The following is a 26,799-nucleotide window of genomic DNA, read 5'->3' on the forward strand; positions in this document are numbered from 1 at the left end:
GTTAATGAAGAAGGAAGCATTAAGTAGTCTGCATTTGAAAGGGTAGCTTCTTACATGAATAACCCAAAATCTGATGATAGGCTGCACGTGCACCTGATAGTACTTAAGGTCCAATCTTGCAGCCGAAGCTCATGTGAATAAACTCAATAGGTCTGATCTTGTGAATAAGGGCTGCAGGATCAAGTTCCAAATAAAATTTGCAGATGATTAGTAGAAATCCTTACACTCTAGTTTCAGTTTCTTTGCACAGACAGTTTATCATTAAACATTCCAGATTTTCTCTGGCTAGTGAGACTTTATTATGTGCTGCACACCATGGATTAAGCAAAATTATGTTTGTGTACCTTGACTTATTACTATGTATTTGCTGTTAGTTATTTAGTGGTTGGAAAAATTTATCTTACTGAGAGGACAAAATAAATTGATAGTGATGTAATATATAGGCTGATTCATGGACATTTGCTTTCATGGCATGCTTGCTTGGCCAGGGCTGTTGAAAGTTGTTGTTCTGTTCAAAGAGATTAGATGCCAAATACTTAACAGGTGTCTGTTGAGTGCATGTGAACTGAATTTTTTCAGTGTCTGGTATTACGGTCAAGTAAGGGTAAACTTTCATGGGGATAGCAAAAATCCTCACTGAGAATCTAACAAACTCTTCCTAACTTTATGGCCTGTTTCAAAGTTAGAGTGAAAGCATCTAACTGAAATATTTCCCCCATCCTTATTCTTGAAAGTGGTTAAAGCCCATTTTGGGTGGTCTCATTTGGAAGTGATTTGATAGTGCTATTTCTGTGCATGTCGTGCCCCATCTACTAATGAATGTTGTAGAAGGTTTTTGCTTTAGTAAAATTTTACAGTGGAGTAAATGTTGCAAAAATGTTTAAGAGTTGTACTATTTGGACAAAAATAAACAACTGAGCAGAAGAGAGAGATTGGGCAAGATCTTTAAAATAAATTGAAGTGTAATCTCGTTTCTTACTAGGCAGAGAAGTATCCACATGGAATAGAGACTTTTGAATGTACCAATTGGAGGAAGAGCGTAAATGACACCTATCACTTTTTGGACACCAAGGTCAATTGTAAATGCAGTTCTTTAGGAATCCGTGCCTCATTGGTTACAGAGTTTTTTCATATTAACTTGATTATTTTCAATTTGTGATAGGTAAGTGTGAAACAGAAGCATGACACAGAAGACTTTAAGAAAACTAGATAAAGCACCTAAAGATGGGGCAGGACATTGAATTTCTCTCTGACAGTAGTTCTTAAGCAATAAGTAATACATTTTCATAAGGTTCAAGTCCCTGTACTTCACTCATTTTTGAACCAATGTCTTTGATAACAGAAAGAAAATGCTAGTAGGGGCAGCACAAAAAAATCTAAAACATGTATGTGTACTGTCTTTAGAATTTTAGAAAGATTTCAGCTTTTAACAATCTGTTTATCTTCAGCGTTTCTTTTTGGTGAGTGAAGTAGATGGACAGCAAGGATTGAAGACTACTTAATAGTACCTAAGGAAATTTAAATTTAAATATGAATCTTTGTTGCATGCAATATATTCATTTGCATATGCTAAATCCGCTTTCAAAATCTGCTGTTTGTGAAGACTTTTTACTGGAATGATTATGTCAGATGTGCTTCAGTGAACTCTTCTAGTTTGTAGGCAGCAATTGGCAGTAGGTTGGTTCATCATAGTAACATGACAGTACTCGAAAGGTTCAGAGATAGTTTCATAATTATTGTTAGCATGATTCTTGAAAGAAATGATGAGCATCTCATAAACCCAGATGGGAATTTGTTACATTGTTGATAAATGTGTTGATAAATGTGTTTTACATTTTTAAATTGATAAACAGTGAAAAGCAGAGAAGATACAATAAGGCAGATGGTTGTTTATAAAGCACTTGCAAGTTGCTGCAATTCAAAGAATGGTACTAATTGTTAAAAAGAAGACAAAAATTGGAGTAGGGGGAGTGTTTCAATGAGTTAATCATGAGCTTTTTAAAAATAAAACCTTCAGCAGCTTTAGTTCAATTAGAACCATTCTTGTCATCCTGGGTTTATATGCAAAAGTTTAGACTCTCAGTTCTTAATAAACTTTTGTACCAACCGTTTTCATGTAGCTGAAATTAAAAATACAACTAATCCACCTTTTATCTAAATGTATCCATTCCCTTCTTTCTCCTTTTTCTTGTTGGGAAAAAAAACCCAAGATTTATTGCACAGTAGAATAATTGGATTATCATTGGTCTTATTAATCATTCCTACTTAAAAACAATGAATAGAGTAGTGAACTCCAAAATCGGTGGAGAGTTTGCAGCAAGGAAGTAAGATGGGATATAGTAGGCTTATTTTTTGTTAAAGAAGTGGTGAAAAAAACCTGGCTTTTGCCAGCTAGGTGACTGGAAACAAATCTATTTAAGCAATGCTTAGGCAGAATACAAATCAGCATATGTGATGAAACCAGTTGGTTTACCTTTGTCTTGTGAATGTTCAGTTCTTGTTTCCATCCGTGATATTAGAAGTTTCTGTGAAAGGCAAAGTATTTTCCTACTGTTACAGCAGGAGTTTTTTGTAAACCAGAGATATGTAGATTACAGCTTTCATCAAGCAACCCTTTTAAAATATGTTTATTTTACCTCAGTTGCAGAACTCTGGAAGAGTTAGTTCTCTTTCACAGGATTTTCAGCTTTTCCAAGATAAAGAATTTAACACTATCTGTGTTTTCAACAAGAGACCTATATCTTTCAGTTTTCTGGGAATATTTTTATTAAAATTCAGCCGAATAGTGATATTTTTTAATAAAGCTGTATCAGCTGTGTCAGTCCTTAATAGGAGTAATTTGAAAGGAAAAAAATTCAATTATAAATCAATAGAGCGTTGTATTTCTGTATGTGCAAACAACCTAAAATTACTTTAAGATGCTCCAGCTGCTCAATTCATTAACTCAATCACAACTGAATTTTGGTATCTGTTATCTTCTGTTGATCACTGCAAGCAGAAATACCCAGTTAGCATGCCTGAAGCTGTTAGATGCAGTTACGACTATTAAGGAAGATCAGTTCAATAGGTTGCTTACTTAGGATTTTGAGAGGCTTAATACGTAGTTATTCACCTTAACACATGCACTGTCTTGTCTGTAATGATTCAGGAAAGCATCATGCTCCTCCACAAATGGTGTCAATTCCTTCTCACATTCAGGGTTTCCAGATTTGCCTCTTGTGCTTTTTGGGTAGTTGCACCTCTTAACTCTTTCCAGCATATCTGCCAAATCCTTGAGTTCCTCTCTTGAGTGATACCCTATGTTGTTAGTGATAATATATGACAGATCTTTGAGGAGAAAAACAAAGAATTTTTCTCTTTTCACTGAATTAACTGGGGGTGGGGGAGTGTGTGCATATGTTTTTTGTCTTCTTTCCAGCAGTGTAAATTATATAGATGTTATGGTAGCTTTCTTTCACTTCACTGTAGATCTGACACACCATAACACGGGATGGAAGAAGTATGTGAAAATGTTTGTAATTTCTAGAGTCAGGAGTTCAGCTTCTGTCCTCATTTCCAGTATATATGGCTCTATTTTAAGTGGCTTTTTTAAGATAAAACTTGACATATTATCCATCCCAGTTGGAATACATGTGAGACTTTCACATAGAAGTACAAATAAATGTGTAAAATGTGTTTGAAAGTGGTTTTGTTAAGTTCTATAACCTGAACTTGTTATTAGACATGATTAATTTTTGTGCATTAGACATGTACTTTTGTCATGTGCTGATATTTAAGCAACAGTGGAAAATACTAAATGTAAGAAAAGGGGGTGTTTGTACATTGTAAGCTGCAGTTCTATGTGAGACATCTTTTTCAATATTGTGTGTACTTTTGCTTCCATGAAGTTGGTTAGAAAAATACAAAAAATATAAACGTAAATGAAAATTGGAGGCTGAGTATTTTATTTTCGTATAATATTGATATAACAGGCACAAAGAGAGTGTTACTGTAGTTGGTTGTGCCATCTGAAGGTTGTGACATAAATGAAAGAAGGAAGTTACTCATAGTTCATGAAGGTTGTAGGAAGGCAGGAGGTTCAAGCAAAAGAGAAAAATTTAGGACAGGTAACCAGAAGAAATTTTTTAATGGAATTACTTGGAAAGTGCTAAGCATTCTTACTGCTTGATCTTCAGGGGTTTGATACTCAATTTCCTCTATGCCATTAAATGTATCAAGATTGATTGTTACAGTTGATCTCAATTTTTCAAAAAACATGTTTGTTTTTTTGCCATTTTTGTTGAAACAACTTTTTAATCCTGCTTTACTTGATACTGTGGAAATGCACATCAAATTTTTTGAAGTGAACGTTTCTGTTGCTGTTAACTTACAGAGGCTTTCAACTTCTAAGTTAAAACAAATGTCGTTTTGTGTATTAGTTAAAAACCGGTATGAAACTGCAGGTAGCAATGCAGGTGGGGAATAACGCTAAAATAGCTGTCAGCAAAATAGAAATGATGAAACTCTAAGATAGGAATTGCTTTTGTTGTGGCAGAATGAAGTGTCAAAAGATGTCAGGACACAATGCTGATAGTTGCACAAGTTCTTCAAGGTTTTTCTTCAGCTTAGAACTTCATAGATCTTTCATTGAGGGAGGGATTTGGCATTTTTTTTTGCAGAAAGGGGATGCTTTTCACAGAAGTCAAACTGTTCACTGGAAAACAGTGTACTCGCCCTACCCAACACTCAGGAGATGCAAACTGAGCTCCTTCAGTGTGTGTACATCCATATACATATGTGTACAAATGTTGCTATTTCTGCGAGAGCAACTACCCTCAAAGTCAGCATGTGTAAAAGATCTGAACGGCCAGAATATCATTTAAATAAGTGGCCAAGATATAGCAGAACTCATGAATCCTTTTCCAGTATTACGGTGGTATGTCATTATGTTTGGTAGGCTGAGGATTACAGCAGTCAGTGTAGGGAATGCACCTTTGGGGAGTTTCTGCCAGCCAAATGACTGGTAAGTATCACATGCGTTACTAAAACATAAATACAGTAAATATCACATGTGCTGTCTACCTGAATTAAGCGCAGAAGGACAGAAGCGAGTCTCTCTGTCATATGTATAAAATGTATGGACAAGATTGATCATTGTGATCCATCCATGCTTGTACTTGTGAAGCTCATGCTGGCATGCACTATTATAGTAATGGCTAAGGACCATATTTTTCTGTTCTAGACGTTCATGTGGGCATAACAATGTCCCAGCAAAGGGCTACAAGAATTTACCTTGTGGCTAAACCCATTAATGTGAAAATGGGCAATGTTTTTTTTAGAATTTACCTCTTGATGTGTCTTATGAGAGAGATCTTTGTGAGGGATGAGGAAACCTACTTGGTTCGTCTTTAGAGCAGAGGCACACTCTCCCCAAGCAGTCAAAAATTATGCGTTCTAGAGTTCAGGACCATTAGATTGAACTCTTATGCCTTTATACCTGCAGGCAGGAGTTCAGCCATCTCCAGGAAAGCAGGGCTCCATCATGCCTAATAGTGACATGGGAAGACAAACGCTGTGTTGGAAGATAACTCCGAATGTCCCTCCTTCCTTCTTCTTCCCCCAGCTTTATATGCTGAGCATGACGTCCTATGGTCTGGAATATCCCTTGGGTCAGTTAGGGTCAGCTGTCCCGTCTGTGTCCCCTCCCAACTTCTTGTGCCTCCCCCAGCCTCCTTGTTGGTGTTGTGGGGTGAGGAGCAGAAAAGACCTTGTCTCTGTGCAAGCGCTGCTCACCAGTAATGAAAACATCTCTGTATTATCAACAGTTTCCAGTACAAATCCAAACCATAGCCCCATACTAGCTACTGGGAAGAAAATTAACTCTATGCCAGCCAAAACCAGCACAAGGTGGTATTGATATCTTGGGTATGTTTAGTGGTGGTACTGGTTATTATCTCAGAATCACAGAATAATTTTGGTTGCACCTCTCAGGATTCTGCAGTCAACTCCCCTGCTCAAAGCATGGCCAGCTTCAAAGTCACATCAGGCTGATCAATTAAAAAATTGCAGACTGCCTTTAAGCAGGAACACCCTAACAGTGAATGGTTGCTACAGAGATCTATCTGCGTACTCCGGTGGTGGAGCTCCCTGGTAGATGGGAGACCCAGGATGAAACTTGTTCCTGTGAGGTGTGAGTGAGATGACCATGGTAGATGGGGCCAGGCTCATACAGCTGTGAAGCTGGCCTCTAAGGGAAAAAATGTGCTGGTTTCCAAGTTTTGTAAGGTGGTCGGAGGTAATGATTCACTGAAGTTTTGTGAAGTACAATATGAAAGCTTTGGAAGAAGCACCATGAATCTTACACAGCTGTTAACCGTTTGTTCGGGAATGGTACTGAATGTCAGACTGTTACGGTCAGGACGTGACATGACTCGGAGAAGAAAGAACAGTTGCTTGCTGTATCAAAGCTATGGTTCTGTCATGTGCTGCTGTTAGTATGGATCCTGCTGCCTGCTCCCAGATTCCTCTGTTATTCAAGGTTTCAGTTTGAGTGCATTTTGCCTTCCACCAGCTGATTTCTCAAGGCGCGTGTCATGATGCACTTGAAAAAGTATTACCTGATAGCATATATACCCCTGCTCAACCCCATTGTGTTTGGCAAAAGTGCACTTTAAGAGAGTGTGTGCCTTGAGATCAATTTATAATAGAAAAGGAAACAGCTTGTTTGATAACATGAGCTTGTACTCATAGCAGTCAGCTAGGAACAGAGCTCTCGTTTGTCCTGGGTTTCGATCTACTGTTCAGTTTACAGTGTCACGCCTCTTCTCACTGAAGTATTTTGGGAATGTCAGAGAGCATTGGATGCTACTTTACTAGGGACCGGGTAAGGATTAATCATGAAGTGAGAGGTCTGATCAGTTCTTGCAGATGTCAACATAATTCAGTGCTCTTGGTCACCGTGATGTCTCATGTGCAAAAATATTTCCAGATGTGTATGGTTGTAGGTAGATAAAATTCAAATAATTTTCACAGTGGATACATTGAAATCAGCTTGTGGAAATGATCAAGGTGCATATTGAGTTGCAAGTATATGGCTTCGAGTTTGATCGGTTCTACATCAGTAAGCTAAAACTACAAAGTAATAAAATAATACCATTAATATTTCCTTCTGGAACAAATTTTTCTTTGTACAGATACAGTATGATTGGATATTCCAAAGTAAGTCTGTAAAATGGTTCGCTCATCTTTCTGTAAGACAATTCTGATCTCAGTTCACAGTGTGCCTAAGTTTTTAAAAATATCTGTTCTTCTACTGTCTTCTAGAAAGTTAGAATCTTTGGTGAAATGCTCACTATGGTCTTGTGTTTATAAGTTTCTTGGGCTTACCTTTCCACCTCTACAGGAAACCAGTTGAGGATATTGTCAGATACATTAGCAAGCAGAATTCATTTGTCTGCAGTATTAAATGACCTACTAATAATTTTTGACATAAAAATAGCCTGTAACCCTGGAGACAATATGGGTAAAGTGAATAGAAATTAAGTAAATCATGAGGTGAATACAGGTCAGAAATGAAGGCTGATGCACATTTTTAGTACCGTTTCATAAAGATTTTTTTGGACAGGCTACATTCAGTAACAGAAAGGGTCCTAACTTAGATTGTAGTAACGTAATTTTGGGCTGATTTCCAGCGTTCAGGAATGCATATGTTCTTGATCCTTCATTACAACTCATAATTTTAGGAATATTGTGTTGGGAAAATAAGGCACATTAGCCAGCAGCACAAATAGCAGGAGAAGCCACAATATTCATTTCCCCTCAACCCAGCCAAAAACAGATTATTTGGCTGACTATCAAAAGGAGCAGCAGTAATTGTTTCCAGTATCAGTGGAGGCATTTTGCTGCTTAAAAAACCCAAAGCTTCCATTTCATTAACTCAAGAAAAGGCTTGGTCTCTGCCATCAATTAGGGGACAAAAATGGGATTCTCATGGCAAGCTGTGTGTTGCCGCCTGCCCATGCCTTGCTGTTGCCCATGAATTGCCGCAGGTGCTGCCAGGAGCTCCCAGTGCCTCTGCAGTAGTTGCTTGCCCTCTGCAGGTTCTGCTTCTCCTGGATGTAGGATCAGTCCACAGGAGCAGTTCCCCATGCCCGAGGCACGAATGCAGCAGGACCTCCTGTTGTGAGGGATGAAGCGCCCAGGAGCTCAATCGTGTTGGACCCACCTTGTGAACACTGGCCAGAAGGTAGTCCCAGGTTTACAACTTAGTCTCTGTTTGTAAAGGAGAAAAATGGGAAGGGAAGGAGAAGCATGGAAAACAAGATTATAGGCAAACGGTAGATCGTAATGCGATGACTTGGCTTGTCATCCTGCTTGCTGCCAAACTCTGTAGTGACATGCTGGTCTCCTTCTGCCTCTTCTGTCTGGATTAGGCCTCGAGCAGAACAGAGGGGGAGCACCCATCAGCCTGTGTGCCCAGTGCCCAGGTTATTGACTGACAGTATCACTGGCGATGAAGACGCTCAGTCAGTATGTGGTCGCAGCACCGCATGTTGTATAGAGCAATAAATACGATTTTGTAGTTGATGGAGGGCAGGTCATCCTCAATGCAGATTGTCTGCTCTGTTCTCATGGCATAGAAATAATTGTACCAAATTCTCTTGTCATAGAACAAGTTGCTTTTAGGCAAAAATCTGTCTGATTCCTAATCTCACCTTTTCATTTTATTCTCTTGACTGTTACTTGTGTTCACTTCATCTGATACATGGTGAATTTAAAATGTCTTTCATGTGTCTTTCTATTTTATAATACCCTTTCACCGAACACAGAATGCTGCACAGAAGTCTGCAGGCTAGTGGCTGTGGTATAATTATAAATTGCACACAAGCATGCTGCTCACTGTTGTTGATGTCCATTTTCTTTGTCTGTATCTAGGTGATAAAACTGCCTACTTAACGTTTCTGTGAAATAGTATAAAAATTACAGAAACTGGATGTTAGGAAGAAGTTTCCTTTTCAGACAAAATTTTGATATCTTTGTTCAGTAGGAATTGTCATTACTTCCTACTTGGTATATTTGTTACTGATAACTACTGCATTGAACCACTTGTCTAATCAAACACGGCTATTCTTCCACATGCCCCATCCCTCCAAAAGAGCAAAGGATTCCATCACCCATACTTCCATTGGGAAATGGACAAACGCCAACATGAACCAGTCCTGGTCACATGGTTTATAAATGGACATGAGAATAGGCATTTGTGCAGTATTTTCTGGCTCAGGCTGTTTCATAGCTTCACAGACTTTTTAGAAAAAAACAGTTATTTAGTTGGACATGCTAAGTATTATACTGTTTTAAGGCAAAATTTCCACTAGAGCTTTTGAAATGTCCCATATGACAAGAAAAAAGGCTTTTCTTCTCACAATATTTGCATTCAGTAGAAAGTCAAAGACACAGCTAATATGTAAAGTTTGCATAAAATCATAAATTGTTGTGATCCTTCTTAATCACTGTCATGTTAAGCAATTTTATGTGTCATTGGACTATATCTTGGTGGTTGGACTGAGAAAGATGTGATTCCTTCCCAAACAAAGTATGTAGGTAAAATTCATTAAAACACAGTAAATTGTAGTGTACAGAGCTTCACTATTAGCTCTTTTTCCTCTTCTCCCAGTACTTGTGCCCACATAGCTTAAAGTGAAGTACTACACTGATGTGCTGTCTTTGGACATGTGCATGCTGCATGATTGGCTACATTAGTTTTTCAGTCATAATTTCATAGGAAGAAAGGATCTGCTGTGGTTTTGGACATCATCGACATAAATATTCATGAGCAACTAACAATATCCTTACACACTGTCCTCTTACAGTAAGTGAAGTAGTATGGGCTATGAAGTTTATTTTATAAACCTCAGTTACCAAGAATGTTTCTTCCTCACAGGATTGTTTTAAAAATGAAGTGGAAAAAACCACATAAATTAACCTTTCCAAATATGATTTAATGAAGACATTTTAAATAATAATTTATTTCATTGTTGAATTAAATGGTTTCCTGTATTTTCCACAAGAGCAAAAGTGTCAGGTTTTTACTTGTCACATATGAAGCAATCTTCCTTACCCCTTAGTCGAAAGTTCTCCTGGCATTTGCCGTACCTGGAGTTTTTTGTGGTTTGCTCGCTCTTTGAGTTTGTTTGCCAGCAGAACACAAGGCTAGGTTAGATAGGCTCAATCATGTGGACTAGAAAAAGGAAATCTTTTCTTGAGAAACAGTGAGGAAAAAGAATAGAAAAAGGTTCATCAATGTCCAAGGTGTTTTCTTAACCTTCAGCTTGATACCCCCAGAAGAGACGGTGCCTTCAGGGCAGGTTTTTCTCTCCTTAAGGGGAAGTTTCTTTCAGACTGCTAGGTATCATAACCATAGACTAGAAAAGCAGAAAGAAAGCTAGCCATTTCTCTTAGAAGTTAACTGCAGGCTTTTGTCAGTTACTCAAAGCAAGTGAGGGTCCTGAGTTTGCCCCTTAAGTATGCGATGAGTTAATGACCCCGGTTCAATCTATTTGGTTTACTTGACCTAGTAAAAAGAGGTGCAGGTATTACTTAATAGTGAAACTATGAACATTTTTGTGTTTTGTGTCCTGAGGGTATCAACTACTAATTGTGCCAAGAAAAGAAAAAAATAAATACTGCTAATCGTCAGTGCCATGGCCCTTTTCAGCGAAATTTATGTAAATCAAATTTATTTTGACCCACTACTCTTCTGGAGCGTGGTGGCAAAATGGTTAAGACATCTTGCTATGGAAAGAAGGTGTTAATTTGAGTTCTGCTCTGGATTTACATAAAATTAAGCCTTCAGTCCATCTGTGAATATTTATCTGGTCATTTCTGCTGAGAAATCAAAGGTGGCAAAATGAGATGCTTGACACATCACTGACTTTTTTGTCTGTGGCTACAAAAGCTGGTATGCTTTAACTATGTTAATCTGATATGTCAGTTGGGTTTGGCATGGATTTTTAACCTTTCAAAACTGCATAGCACCACCTCTCCACCTAAACTATATTTTTTTCATTAATAGTTGGAATAATCAAAACTGCTACTGCTCTTTCTTCCAGATCCCTTTTCATAACTCGTCTCTAATATGAAATTTAGAGGTAATAATCCTAAGTTTTAGTTCTTGAATTGGAATATTAAAACATGCTCATAAGCCTCATTATATTGTTCCTCTGTTACTCTTTTGGGCTTTTTTTAGTTTCCTTCTTTGTTTTGCAACCTTTTCATCCTTTTGTTTCTTATCTCAGCTTGGAGATAGAGGTCATGCTTTCTGCTGATGTTTAATTGCTTATAGCACAAGGTGCTTGATTGAAGCCTCTGCTTGGTACTAATACATATATATGTATATGTATGCATATTTTAAAAGAATTCAGAATTTTCAGAAGATGGGTTATGTAATTAAGCCATTTCTGAAGCCAAATAATTGTCAAGCGATTTCTAAAATGAGAGATGCTTTCTTAAAAAGGAAAAAAAGAAAAACAAAAAATAAACCAACAGGTGTCAGCAAAGACCATGTAACAAAACATTGGGTCAAATCACATCAACAGTATATGCTGCCTTCATGACAAATCCCTGTTGTTTTTCATTTAATTCTCTCAAAAGATCTTGAGATCCTATTTGTGATCAGTCAACTCAGAATCCAGAATATCACACCCATGTGTTAAGATTGAATTGAATTGCTTTCAGTAGAAAACGCAAGAAATCCCTTAGAGGTAATGTCAATTCCATCTTAATGAATTGTTCTCCCACACTATAATCCAAGTGAGGTCTTTTGTGGATTTTTAAAATGCCATTGATTCCCTCCCACACATCCCCTTAGCTTGCAGTGAACAGGGCCTTTAGAAAGTCCATTCAGCTTTTAGGATTTTTTGTTCTGGCATGGTGATGGTGGATTTTTTTGTTTGTGCCAGTTCTTAGGTAAGTCTGCGTCCAAAAGCAGTATGTCAAAAAGTTCCTTTGCATCTCTCATTGTTACTTATTGGCAGGTTTGTCACTTGAGGGTCAAAATAAAGCTCATTCAACCAAGGCTGTGGCAGCCACAGTAGCAAGCCTCGGGTCAGTCCCACCACTTGAGATTTGCCGCAGGGCAGTCAGTTGGAATTCATTTTGCATTTGTTTCACTGAACATTGTTGTTCTTACACTGCGAAGAGGAAGAAGTTGTGGGTAGACTACTGTTTGTTATAAGGATTGTTTCCTGCTCGTGCTCATTTTCTCTTTTTGTGTTAAAGTGCTTATTACCAATGAGGAGACAAATCTTATAAAACAAGAAAATCCATTACTCATAATGGCATTGCTTCTAGTGGTTTATACTTGTTTATTTTTAAGATTAGTGATAAAACCTCCAACCTGTGTACACTGCCTTGAAGTTCTTAGAAAATACTAGTAGTGCTGAGGGGCTTAATCTCTTAGGCTGAATTTAAATTATTTGAAAATAGTATCCTTTCTATGCCTGTGAAAGATCCATTTCTTGAGAAAGTTAGATTCAAGAGGTTGTAACCTGTTATGTCAGGTCTGAATTGATAGTTGAAGGAATTTTAGAAGTCTGGGGAGCTGATGGTGAATCTCTTGCTGTACTGTGTGAAGTCAAGTCAAACATACTACTTTAGGAAAAAAAGAACACAAAGACAAATGAGGGTGATTTTGGTCTATATGTGGATTTGTCAGGCGAACTGGTAATGTTCAGCTGTTACACATTTTAAGTGCAGTTCTGTCACGGGGTGGGAATTGACAAGTGAACCTAAGGTTGAATTTTTTCTGCATTCTCTAAAGAAAAATAAAAAACCTTGCATTTTCCTTTACTTCAACTCAAAGCATAGCAAATTATGTCTGAGCGAGTTACTGTACAAGGTGGAGGTGTTCAGACTTCAGTGGCTTCTGAGCATGTCTTTTTCAGTAATATTTTAATTGTAATTTTTTCCCTTCTTTTTTTCTCTTTTTTTCTGTAATATATGTTTATGTGGGAAATTAAACTGAGGTTAACTCATAAGGTTAATAGAGGAATAATGAACTACTAATGACACTAATAATGTACTAACCCTTTTTATGATATGACTTATGAAAAACCAGGAAGTCAAGCAAGAAAGCAAGCACTATCGCGCCTATGTTTTATTAGCTACAATCTCCTTAATTTTAAATGCAATATCTATATCGTTCGAGAAAATGTGGCCACTAATAAAAACCTACAAGCAAAATTATTGCCATTAGATTCTCCTACTCTCTGCACTTCCATGTAGTTTGAGAGCTGTCTTTAAAAATTAATGAGAACAAGTGATCTGATAAGGTGTTTAAGGAGTGTCGCTTCACAAGTTGACATCTTCAGAGGCAGAAGCCTCCTATCCACTGAGTAAGTGTATCATTGCCAACACATCTCACTCTTGATGGGAAGTAGCCTCTGTTAACTTTGAGAGAGTAGTTCTGTCTCCATTCGCTTTTAGTCCTTGGAGCAGTGAAAAGCAGTAACAAGAGTCGTAATGGTGGTGATGGGGTTCTGTTTGTGTTTTGAATAGCTGTGAATGAGGAACATGATGTGGGAAATCGCAGATCCATCCAGCTGGATCTGGTCCACCAGAAGAATGTATGTAACGAGTGATTTGCTCCATTTCCCTTTTTTCCCAGAAACCTGCTAGAAGTGTGTAGGAGCAGGCAATGATGTGGACAACTTGGATTAACAGCTTGCACTCCCTTATCCTTTCTCCAAGGTCTTGTAATCCGTCCTCCATCACGTGAGTGGTTGAAATGTCAACTGCTCACATGCGCTTTATCCTTTGTCATGTCACATGTTCTTAATTCTCTATCATGTGTTAACCATACACCAGCCATTTGACAGGGTTGTTGGCGTTTTGGTCATGAGGGATGCGCATATGGGAGAAGAGAGGGACATGTGGCGTTTGATTGTCTTCAAAGAGACTTTGTGGTTTGCGCTAACTGAAGCGTTCCTCACATCTGTTGTGAATCCATGAACGTTTGTTGCGTGGTAATGATTTCCAGTGACTACCGATAGGTGCCGGTTTAGAAGCGAAAGGCCACAAATCACACGGGCCTATGCCATTTCCTTAAATTGTTTTTAGCAGAGAATTCACTCTTGAGAAAACATTTTGCAAGTTTGAGTAGTTTACTTTGTCTTTTTCTTTTTTTTCCTTCTGCAGTAGGTTTGCTGTTCTGTTCGTGTACATATTCTAGTGGTAGGTGGAGTTACCCATGGTTGGTTTTGAAAGTGGGAGCACTCTCAGGGGAAAAAAAGAGAATTCAGAGGGCTTGGGTTGTAAAGCACAGCAGGAGCTGGGGGACTCGATGAGCAAGGCTCAGTGCACTTCACTGCATCCCAGCATGGTTTTTGATGTGGTATGTACTGAATCAGCTCTTCTGGATTAGGATGTAGGTGTTATGAAACAAGTCATTGAGTTGTGATCTGTTGTCTGTATACCTGGCTATCTCTGTTACAAAAAAGTTCACCAGTGGGTCAGCTGCAGTTCTGTTCTTCCTCTTGTGTGCCAGGCTGGTTCTTGACCTTTTTGATATGTGTTATAAGGCTTCTTTCAGTTTCTTACAGACTTAAAATTGGGGTATATTATTTTAAACTGAGTTATTTTGGAGTTGCCTCCTTGCTTTGTGAGTGTGCTTTTGGTTGTCCTCTTTTCCAGGCTTTTGCTGTTTAAAGACCTTCAATACTTAGTGCATTGAAGAGTCTCTTTGGTATTTGTCTCCACTTACCATGTTGAGGCTTCAGTACCTTCAGGACTTTAACTTTTTTAACTTTAACTTTAAACATATTGGTCTCGATGGCTCTTAGTCTTTAATTTCTCCTTTCACATAGTTGTATGCAGGTATTGATCTTTTGATCGTGTCGCTTCAGGATGGTGTATTGCAAAGACTTTACAAATTATGCTGCTAACAGAATTTTTCAATGCTTTCTGGTAATTGAAAACAGTCCTGAAGAAAGTCCTCTATATGAACAATATAATCTTAAAAGAACACAAGTCATATGAAGCCAGGACCTTGCCAATGACTGTGTACTACAGTTATGTGTACCAGAACTATGTTTCCACCTGGAGTTTCAGTTTTGCTCTGCAGACTGTGTGCAGCATTATAGTCTTGGCCACCATTGTGCAGAATATTTAGCAGTGCAAGGGTAAAATCTCAACTCTGTCATAAGATAATGTACTTCTCTTTTCTTTCTGTGGTCTTCTCTGTCTCTATCCTTTTTGCTAGCCATCCAAGTCATCAAATTTAATTTCTCTATAATTAAAATAGGTTATGTTCCGGATCCATATGAAGGATCACTGTTCATGATATAAGTCTATCCCCCAATTATCTATAAGACTATTGAACTTTGCAGATGTCATATTTGGGGCCACTAGCACTTTGAAAAGGTACTTCTGGAGGTATTCACACTGTTAATGTCCATCATAAGTCAGAAGACTGACTGTTTTAAGCTCCTCAGAAGGGCAGTTGTGAGCACTGAAGTTTGGTTCCTGTCCTGAACCATATGTATTATTGCTCTCAACCTTGTCCACAGTAGGTGAATGAAAACTATAACAAGGAAATGGTAGCAGAGATTACGTACTCGTGTTTTTAATATGCCCAGGATAATCCACTGTTTTTACTGTTCAGGACATGTTCTGCTCGGCTGTGGTCCCTGCTATCATCAGCCTGCCTTCATTCTGGAAATTTTTCTAGTCTGACAAAAGTAAGAAAAGCTGTGACTTCATTTAAGGCGGAAGATCCTCAAGCTTATAGGAGGCAGGACACTGGCTCCTCAGCTGGCTGGGAGCAAATTGAAGTATAAGCCATTTAGTTCCTTTCCAAAGAGGACCAGTCTATGCTGGGAAGAAAGTTTCTTCTGTCCTACAGTTTGAATACAACCTTTTTGTGGGATGGAAGTGTTAGGCTAAGTACCTTTTTGTGGTTGGAAAGGATTTCTCCCTTGCTATCAGAATAGGGGATGAGAGGCATGGAATTTTCTAGGGTTTGTGTTTGGGTTTTTTTTCCCCAGTTCTCAGAGCAGGCAATAAGAACACCTTGATACTGCTTAGTTCAGATACTTACCCTATTTGGGATGTGTTTTCCTAATAGGCTGCACTTGGAAGTGTATAAAGAGCAGAGATACTGTAAAATGGGGTTGAAGTTTCCATTGTCTCATACAAGAAGTGCAACACTACCATTTTTTTTCCATTCATCTGGCAATTAATTTCATACACTCTGGGCAAGCCTTACTATTGGTTCTTTTTCCTTTCCCATCTCAGACATGGTGCTGCCTGCTCACCAGCAACCTTATTACCTTGAATTACAACGCAGCGTACTGCTTAAGTGTTGGTACACCTTATGAGTTGCAAGAGCCATAGAAAAAGCATAAATATCCCAGGTTAGTATGAATAACATGAGTAGAAGTCTCTAGCAAGTGTCACAGTTTGCCTTGAGAATGGCTTGTACTGGACAATTTGTTGCGTGATAGTTCCAGATGAGTTATTAACACTGGACTGGATTGAACAGCCTTTGTCACTAAGTACCTGTGGTCATGAGCAACCATATGACCGATGATTAGTCCAGGAGAGTTCATGGAGTGTAACCATACTCACCTTCTCATGCTAGAAGTCACAAGACACTTCTCAACATCCTGCAATGGTTTTCTGATCTTAAAGATAAAATACCAGCATACGCAAGTTAATACTACTACTAAAAGAAGTTGTGGCTATTTAAATTGTATAGATTTGTAATAGTAAGTCTAACTAGTGCTATATAAATAAAATGGCACAGTTCCCTTCTCTTTTTAATGCCTATAGAAAAGGTATTTTAAGAGTTAATTTTTCAAAATTACAGATCAGCCATAAAATCACAAGAAGTAAATAAAAGCATAAAATTCCAAATGTAATGTTGGATTTGTAGCATTTTCAGTACTTGCAGCCATATTCCTAGGTCAGACAGAATGGTGCTAGATTTTCCAGGCACATCCATGCTAAGTGCAGGAAACCTAGCCATTATGATGATGTTTTCAACTCTGGGAAATTTGGGGCTTTGATGCTACTTCAAGATATCTTGTGTATCACCTTCCATCCTTTAAAGCTGACAGCATATGAGCCATTGCTAGGATATCCCTGAACTTGTTGATCTTCTGCTGCCAAAAAAACCCTCCTGTGGTCTTAAACTGGGGAAGTTTATGGCAGTTTTTCCTCAAGTCTGTCTGGGCCGTGGAGACCATCCAGGTGCTGAGCTGCCTGAGGATCATAATCTCACACTTTGCATCCAAGCCTCCAACCCACTATATCTTTCTTCATGTTTACTCTTATTAAAAGCTTTCATTAGGTTAAGTCTTTGCTATACCAGAATGCTCTACTGATTTAACAGTCCAATTTTTAAGGCTGATATTGCTTTTTATTTTATTAGAGTAGTGCATAAAAAGCCAGTTCGGATCACAGCCCCATTGAGCCAGGCTGTGGAAAAAATGAGGCAAGGTTTACTTCTGCCCTGAAGACATCACAGTCTAAATAGATGAGAGAGAATAGAAGAAATAGATACAAACACATAGCTGCAAAAAGGGGTAGATTTTTGCAAGTGGTGTCTAAAATACATTTGCTTCATAGCAATTTTTTTATCTTCTGAGTGTTCTTTTAGTGGTTTTGATGGTTAGTAGATGCCTGGATTTAGAGTGAAAAATAAAATTTCTATGTTTGAGGCCATATTATCATTATACTCATTTTAATGTCTGTACAACATCGGCATCTGAGACTGCAGGAACTTAACTGCTTTACTTGTTGGCATTACACTGAAGTTGATTTCGGTGAACCATAAAAAGTTTGGCCCTGAAGGTAAAATTACACTGTATGCATGTTCCTAACATACTGCTTTGGGGATAAACATGTCTTAAATCAACTCATCGCTCCCAGCTAAATTCCTTCTCCAAATGCAGTTTCCCTGTAGATAGTAATGTTCAGTAAGACTGATTTTCTTTAAAACCATAAAGTTTTTTGAACATAATTCTATCAATAAACATATTTGAGCAGGGTAGCAAAGAATTCACATAATCCTAATAAAGATTTGGGGTTTTTGTGAAAGGAAGGGAGGGGCACGTGCCAACATTTTTAATTAGCTTTCATCAGTACCTCTAATTTGTTCGAATGTGTTCCAAACGTTTGCATATTGTGTTTGCTCACATGTACATAATGAAAACTTTTGGACTTCATTGAAACTTTATTTGGTAATTGTGCATTTGGAAAATTAAAATTGAAGTTTATGATACCCTGGCTCCTACTTGCTCAGTTCATAGTGTGTTGTTAAGATGCCATCACTTGAGAGCTTTGTTACAGCGACGTTTCTGTTGTGGCTTAATATGCTGTGGGTTCAGATGGCTGTAATTGTGGCCTTGAGGGGTTGGACTAAAGAATACCAGCTGGGTTTGTACCCAGATATTCTTGGATTAATATTTTGGGACTTAGATCTTGTCCTGTCTGGAATTTAAACATAATTCTCCAAGCTTTAAAGGGAAGGCAAACACCATTTGAGGCTCTTAATGAGCACTTTTTTTCCTCTTTAAGTTGCTTTTTTTTTTCCTTTTTTTTTTTTCTTTTTTTAAACTCCTGTAGCCAGTGAAATCCAGGCAGTTACTTCCAAACTGTTTTTACAGCCCCATACGGACAAAGCGCTTTAGTTTGTTCCGCAGCTTAATTCCCAAATTAATAATAGTTAGAAAGTTCTTACATCTGCATCTCCATTTTTCTTAGAATATATAAGGGTAAAAAAAAATTTCCCTAGATATTAGGCAAGCCTTTGAAGTGTGAACAACTTTGTTACATTTGAGACGGCAAGTCTTTCCTTGCGACTAGGTTGATTTTTTTTTGGTTGCTCTTTGAAATAATTCCTTTTGTTTCAGGTCTAAAATTTCAATTTTATTTCTACATGGAGACAAGAGACTTAAACTCCCCCATAGTGGGGAATCAGTCAGGGTTTTTCTTCTATTTAGAAACCTTTGACCCATTCCTCTCCTGTTCAGTGAATAGAAACGGCAAGACAACTTGTGCTGAGGGTGACTACAGATCTGCTCTCCATGTAGCTCATGAAGTGAACCTGCAGGGAAGAGGGTTTCAGGAGTCCTGCTTATGGGAAAAAAATGCTTTTAAAGTATTTTTTTGCAAAAGAGAGCCTTTCTTGTACCCCTGAGTATATATTAATTGGTTATAATCCTTAGTTTTGAGGCACATAATTATTCACACAGCAGCACGTGATGGATTCACAGGTACAGTTACAATTTCTTTGTACTGGCAAGCAGCCTTTTCTGAGGGACAGAGAGGAACTTTTTGTGTAAAGCTTCAAGTTCTATCATTAGTTGTGTAGTAAAGGATTCAGATAAGTGGCAAAACATATACAAGTGCTTAGCAGTTTAACCAACTAGCTGTTAAGTGGTCTGCCTGGATATTTCATTACTGTAAGTGGTTTGATATCTATTTGCATTTCTTTTTCTTTTTTTTTTCTTCCAGATCATTACTAAATATGTTTATGAACTACTGCAAACGGAATGCCACTTGAAGAAAGTAACTCTCCCAGTAAGTATCTTTTTTTTTTTTTTTTTTTCCCCCCCCCCAAAGACGTAGTTTTTTTGGATCTTTAAAAATCATAGCCTGCAATCCAGTATTCAGATGTGCCAGGGGTCTGTGCAGGGCATTGTCTCAGGACACTGCCTTCGCATGCAGCATGGTGTGCATCTGAGATGTGGTTCCACCTCACTTCTCATGTGTTTCATTTCTCCAGCTGAGCCTTCCTTGCCTTACCAGACACCAGAATTTTCAAAATGTGGTAGTTTTTATAGAGAAATCATAAGCTTTTTGAAAAGTATTTGTGAATGTTTCAAGACCTCTACTGCTGGATGTAGAGAATGAATGTGCCTTTATAGGCAGAGGAATAAACTCAAACTGAGTTTCAGTAAACTACTCCCAAGTCTTTTTTTAAAACACACTTTTCCAGTAACTTGTAACATGTATGTAATATAAGGTGCTGCTGTTGTTTAGTGGAAATATTTGATCAGCCTTTGGATGAAGCACTCCCCAAAGAACACGTATGAGACTTTTTGTAAATACATGTGATACCATGATGATGTTAGGTATTTTTATATTATATACTGGAGAAAGTAGGGGAGACTATAGTGTGACAGCACTGAGTAGGTTTTCCGTCACTATCATAAAGGATTCTTACGGTGTTTGAGAAGCTTTTGCATTCCTGCTGTTCTCAGCCAGTCCTTCATATTCAGTCAGGGAGAACCCATGTGGGCTAAGGAAGGAAAAGGTCCTTTGCTTTAGCAGTTCTGTAATGTTTCACGCTTCCCATTATTTCTGTTCCCTAAGTGTTGTTCCGGTAATGTTTTGATAACCTGCCCAAACTACTCCAGGTTTCCCAGCCAGGCTTTGCCAGTTTTTCCTGGTCAGGGCAGAAGGAGCTGTGCCAGGAGCTCCATGGAGCAGTCAGAGGGTGAGCAGTTTCTCTCCTTCGCAGTCCCAGCCTACTAAACCACGTAGGCTATGCTGATGCCCCAAGACCCGAGAGTGCTTGAGAAAGCATTTCCCCACTTCAGATTTCCCTGTGTAGGCAGAGAAGAGGATTGGGTTCATCGTGGCAGTCTGCTGGTGCAGCGCTGGTCATGATCTCTAACTTCTTTGCACAACCAGTTTTCTTCACTGCGGAAGTTTTGGTCCAAGGAGTTACTTCTGTGTACCAGGCAGGTGATGTATCAAAAGACTTCTTCAAGCCATGTCACCCTCTCTCTGTAAAACCAGGAAGCTTTTAAGTGCCTGAATTTTGAGGCTATAGAACTTTCTTTGTCCTTTCTAGAAAGGAATATGCAAGTAAGTAATGCAGTGCTAAGGCTGATCTATTAGCTTCAAAAAATGAAGACAAACAAACTTGGAATAAGTATTACAACACCTCCATCACCTTTGTCACACACGTGGTGACTTGTCCACGTGGCTCTGAGATTTGGATGTCTGGCTTGGGAGAAGAATGGCCCTGTCTAGCTCCCACTGTTGAATTAATCTGTGTTTACTCTTATTTATAAATTAAGTACTGATGGAGTTTGTCAGTAGTACATTTAAGCTATTCTTAAATATGTTACTTCCAGCTTCTGCAAAGCGTCATAATTTAATTGCATTTTGGAGCAAAGAAAGAACTCAGAAAATATATGCAGCTGTTTAACTGTGAGCAGTGTGGAAAATTAGGCACAAGGTATGAGCACTGTTCTTTAGTAATAAGTATTATGCGTAGGAAGCCCTCACCACAGTCAAAGATAGGTTATGAAGAGGCCTACAAAAAAGAGAAAAATGAAACAATGCATATAGAAGCTGAAAAATTAAAGCTGTCTAAAGGCTATGTTTAAATCACCACTGACAGACTTCAAAATAACAACAGAAAAAACCTAGTTTAAACTAGTAAAGGAGAATAATAGAGGTAATAAGACAGCTTCTCTAGCAAGAGTAAGTCCTGTGCAAGTGAGGAAAATACAAAAGAGTATAAATGCTGGCAAGTTACATAAAAAATCAGAGTGAGATCACCCAAAACTGCATTTGAGGAGCTTGTTAACAGTTGTAAAGGCTAATGATAAAAGGGAGCTGATGAGGTTAATAGATGAGTGGCCTGCAAAAGCAATGCTCAGCTCAAATAAGAACAACTAACATGATTATTTCCAATTTATTTGTCCAGTTTCCACACTTTATTATTATTTTATTTTAAACGGGTTATAATTCTGAGGAACTGTCTGAAATGTGACATATCAGTAGAAGAGATCTTAGGACAAATTGATAGATCGCACAATAATCAAATTCCAGGATGAGATGGTTATTAAGCCAGGGTTCTATAAGAAGTCAAATAAGAAGCTTCAGAGCAACCAACTAGTATGTAACTTACTGCTGAAATCAGCTATTTTCATCAGAGAAACAGAAAAAGAGTAAATGCGATAGTCTTTGAAAGGCCTCCAGGAGTGATTCATAGTGATTCCTCTGTATCAGAAGGAAATAATATATTGGGGGAAAAGTCAGTATAGGTTTCTTTTTAAAAAACCTACTAGAATTCATTGAAGGAGTCAGAGATCGCATGAAAGAGAAAGATCTTGTCAGTAAAAGAGTACGTGGATTTCCAATAAGCTGTCAACGAGCTCACCAAATGCTTTTTAAAAGCATAGGAGGAGGGATTCCTCTTATGAGTCAATAATTTGTTAAAAGGGAAAAAAGGTATTAATATTTTAAAGATGAAATAATTTGTTCCTGGTGCAGTGTTATTAAGGCCTTCACTGACATAGTTGTAAATAAAAGGAAAAAAGAAACTAATAGAAGCTAACAAACTTTTCTGTTTTTTCTAAAATTATTTGGGATACTTAAATCTCAAGCTGATTGTGATGAGTTGGGGAATTATTTCATGATGCTGAATGATTGGATGATAAGATGACATGAGATTCAATTCTGGTAAATGTGAAATTATGGGGAAAATAACTCACTCTGTAAACACAATGGTGGCCTCTAAATGAGCTATTACTACTCAGGAAAGAGCTTGGAGAGATTGTGAATAGTTCTCTGAGAACATCAGTTAGTGCTCAATGGCAGTCAAAAACCCTCAAAGCAAATAGGATGTTAGGAATTATGAGGTGTTGAGAACAAAACAGAAAAACATCGTCATTCCACTCATTATGTGGGCCCTCATCTTGAACACTGCATGGAGTCTGGACACTATATCAAAAAGGATATGAAGAATTTAAAAAAAAAAATACAGAGGAGGGTTACAAGGATGATCACAGGCATGAAATGCTTTTCAGACAAAGAAAGATTAGACAAAGATTCTTCAGCTTGGAAAATAGATGACTGAGGAAGGAATATGACAAATCTATAAAATCATGAAAGGTGTAGAGAAGATGAATAGGGAATGGTTTTTCGCTTTTTTCATAATAGAGGAGCTAAGGGGCATCAAGTTTAAATTATCAGGCAGGAGATCTCTACTGAAAGAGAGGCAGTACTATTTCATATACGTCCCAATTATATTGTGGAACTCATTGCCACAGAATACTATCAAGGAGAAAGGTATAAATGTATTCAAAAAAACCATTTGACAATACTAAGGTGCAGTAGGTGCATTGAACTATTGTACATGCTTGTCCAGTTATAAACTGCCTCGGGAGGCTCCAAAGTTACTGGTTGCCAAAACCAGGGAAGAATCACTTTATAACCACTCTGTTCCTGTACTGTTCCCCCAAGCAATCAGGCAGTTGTCAGAAACAGGATCATGGGACCTTGATCTGACCACGATGGCTCTTCTTATGAATATGACGTTATTATATGAACATTTTGGAGGTGAATAAGAAAACATGTTTTTTCTGAACTTCGTCACAGGTGACAGACGGTGTGTCGGCCTTCTTTTTTCTGCAGCTGATGATGAAGTAGATAGTGTAATGATGTTCGAATATATGAAATGTGTTTCAGGACTGTGTTAAGTGGAGTACTTTTTTATTTTTTATTTTTTCAGCGTGATTTTAGTAGTGTACAGAAATGCTATGCTTCAAAGGTTTAGGATGACAGCATTTCATGTTCTCTCATCTTTCTTAATTTCAGCCTCATATGCAAAGTCCAACTTGCTGTCTTTATTTTGCTTTCCCAGGCAGCAGCTTCAGTTTTTGACACAATTGTTTGTAAATTTCTTTTCAGATATGAAAATAAGAGCAGTTTGGAAATCAGGAAAGCTCGCCCATTATTTTAGTATGTCAGCATCTCTGACAAGACATAAATCTGAACGTTTTTTCCTACACAGGGAGGCTGAGATGCATACTGCATTATTGTTACTGTGAAGTATTGTAGTTCTCTTAATGTTTAACATATACTACTGGACTTGAAAATTTAAATGAAGAGACTCACAGTCTGGGAGAAGCCGTGCAATTATTTCTTTTAAATTTCTCATTTTGTGCTCCATTGAAGGTTATATTATGAATATAAAGATGACTGCAATTTTTTTATCCAGATGAAGTCTTTGTATTTCTTTAGTTTTGATGGCATAATCAGTGATTGATCTTTGCTGTTCTTTAGGAGTTGAGGACAAATAGAGGGTGCTTCTGAATTAAATGCATCTTTAATGGCTTCTGGGAAGGCTTGAGATGTTAGTTTAAATAATTACTAATATGGGTTATTGACGATGGCACTGAAAAGTCTAACTTTGCAGAATCTTCTAACTTACCAATGCTTTGCTCTTTCACTACAGTAGGTAAAACTTCATTCAGTAGTTCTCCTGATCTACTAGACAGCCAGGAACTACTTTTCTTTGAGAAACAATGGTCTGTTATCTCCACTGCATGTTCCTTTTGGCTGTTTTGTTGCCAAAGTCCAGTCAATACTTGTCTTGTAAAAATTCCACTGATTTTAGGTTTGTTAAGTTAGTTGTGGTAATGGCCAAATGGTATTTAGCTGCTTATAGTATTGATCAGCAGTTTTCATTTTTCACAATTTTGAGTGAAAAATTATAAATCGGGATATTCAATATTGTAAAGACTGTAACATAAGTGAGTTAGCGAGCTTTATGTAGAGCCGCATAACAGAAGACTTTCTTATCTTGCAAAGCAAATGAGCAGTTTTCTCTCTGCACCAGCTGCTCACAATTCTCACAATCTTTTTGAGTCTTTGCAGTTTCAGTTCCATTTATTTGCCATGTTTTTTCCTCCAGTCACAAGTTACACCTGTTTCACTTGTTTGCAGGCTCTAGGTTCATAATTTTTATTGTGTTTCTTAACTGGAATAAGAAAAATATTAGTGGATTTTTTTCCCCTTTAAAAAGTTAACATTCAATCTTAAACTTAAAAACTTCCAATGTACAAAATAAAAGACCCCTACAGCCTAGTCAGGTCTTGTGTATCTTGGGTTGGTAATGGCTAAGAACTGAAAATTAAGTCAATGTTGATGTGGTAACATGAATGTCAGTAAGATTAGATTTCAAGTATAGTTTGACTTTACCCTATGTATTCATAGCAGCTGTGCAAAATACTAACTAGTATGCAGTTGAAATACTCTGTAGGCTGGTACTACTGTATTAGGTGATAGCTCATTTGAGACAGAACTCAAAAGGAAAAAGTAATTCACTGTTTGAAAACCTTAAGAAAATCATAGTATCTGTAGAGCACATAACTCAGAGAATTCACCGTAACTGCATACATTCATAAACCTTAAGGTATAGTTTTGTGTTGGAAAAATAAATCTGAGAAAAGAAAAATGAAACTTTACACAGTAGTTTTAAACAGCAAATTATCAGCAGAATTTAGATTGATTTGACATTCCTAGCTACAGATTATTGGAAGATTGTTGTTGCATGTGAATAACAACATTGAATCAAATTGTTAAATTAAACTAATTAAAGTTTAGCATTTTACTGAATTTTACTAATTTATTTGATTTGTCTTTGAATAAAGGATCAGAAATAAGTGTTCATGAGTAGGTCTGGAAGAGAAAGTGGCTAATAAATATAAATTATTTTATGTGGACTCAGTGTGTCTAGCACTAAATAGTACTCTATGTTGATTTGTCAGTAAAGTAAGGTTGTGCACAAGAGTGACCTTTATGTGAATTCTTCAGTGAAAGCTTGATCTAATGAATTACTACTGTTTGAAGATAAATGAGCTTGAATAAAAGTTTGCAAATGTGATTAATTTGAGGAAGAGAATGAAGAGTTATTTTTTATGGTCTTGGTAGATATTTTTAACTTCTAAATTAACATATTTGCAGAAGTGTGAACTAGTGATATCTTCTAATACATATGATCACTAAGTGCTAGTATTTCCTAAATAGTAAACAAAAATTTAGTTATTATAAATACTAAAGCATACAGCTAAGTGTTATCTTTTTCTGAAATACAAGTGCACAATGTTTTTTCTTAATTACAGTATCGTAAGTATTCAGTTCATGTGCAAAAGTCAGTTACATCTTGCCAAGCACTATCTGAGATTTAGTGTTGTCTAACTTTTTACCTAAGCTGTGTTAAATTTTAAGGTATCAATACTGCTACTTCAGAAGCAGCAACGTGATCTGACTGTAGCCCCAGTATGGTACCTGTTGCACTTATATGTTCTGTACTCTTTTCAATAGAATGTATTTTTTACCGTGTTTTCTATTTTCGCACAAAGTGTGAGAGAACACGAGTACTTTTCCTGGTGTAGACGGTGCGAGCTGAGGCACGTGAGATGTTACGTCATTTTGGAGCAGGGAATGAGGTCTTCAGCACTCCAGCAGATGCTGAGGAGAAACATGACCATTCTTCCAGTTAGGAATCCCTTTTGTTTAAGTAGCCTCATTGATTTCATTAAAAAAATACTCGGTAGGACTTGCATTAAAAAAAAGTCTGGCGATTCATGCACAATTAATTTTTCCTGAGGTAAGGGTAATAAAGAATACATACCCACGTATGAGAGAAAAACTGACATCATCCAAATAGCCATTCCTCCTGTCAACCTAAGGCTCATATCCTGACCTGCCGTTCATCGCTGTTGCAGGGCGTAAGACAATCCAGGTTTGTTCCTGGGAGCTGTACCGTTAGCCTGTGCGGGTCATGGGGTGTGGAGTACAGGAGGACAGGGAGATTTGCCTGTTCTGTTATTTCTTTTCTATGTGTTCATATGGTAGAAAGGGAAGAATGAGTAGACCAGATGTTTTTTTCTGCCCTCATGGCATTTACACCAGCACAGTTCTTAACTAGCCTTGAGCTAGGCTTGCTAAACCAAGTGTAGACCATCTCTATAGAACTTCTGTTTTTATTGAACAAAAAGTGCTGCTTTACTC

At 37.7% G+C, this 26,799-nt stretch overlaps 1 protein-coding gene across 2 annotated transcripts in view; it reads left to right on the plus strand.

Moving 5' to 3' along the window:
* The window catches only part of FAM172A (family with sequence similarity 172, member A), a 268,877-nt gene that overhangs the window by 34,667 nt on the left and 207,411 nt on the right, over nucleotides 1-26,799 (plus strand). For both annotated transcript variants that reach the window (XM_010578033.1, XM_010578032.1), the window contains one exon: nucleotides 19,495-19,560. In XM_010578033.1, the coding sequence (XP_010576335.1) occupies nucleotides 19,495-19,560 (66 nt within the window). The remainder of the gene's footprint in view (nucleotides 1-19,494; nucleotides 19,561-26,799) is intronic.

Source organism: Haliaeetus leucocephalus, unplaced genomic scaffold (assembly GCF_000737465.1).
Source record: "Haliaeetus leucocephalus isolate CR32 unplaced genomic scaffold, Haliaeetus_leucocephalus-4.0 Scaffold598, whole genome shotgun sequence".
NCBI lineage: Eukaryota > Metazoa > Chordata > Aves > Accipitriformes > Accipitridae > Haliaeetus > Haliaeetus leucocephalus.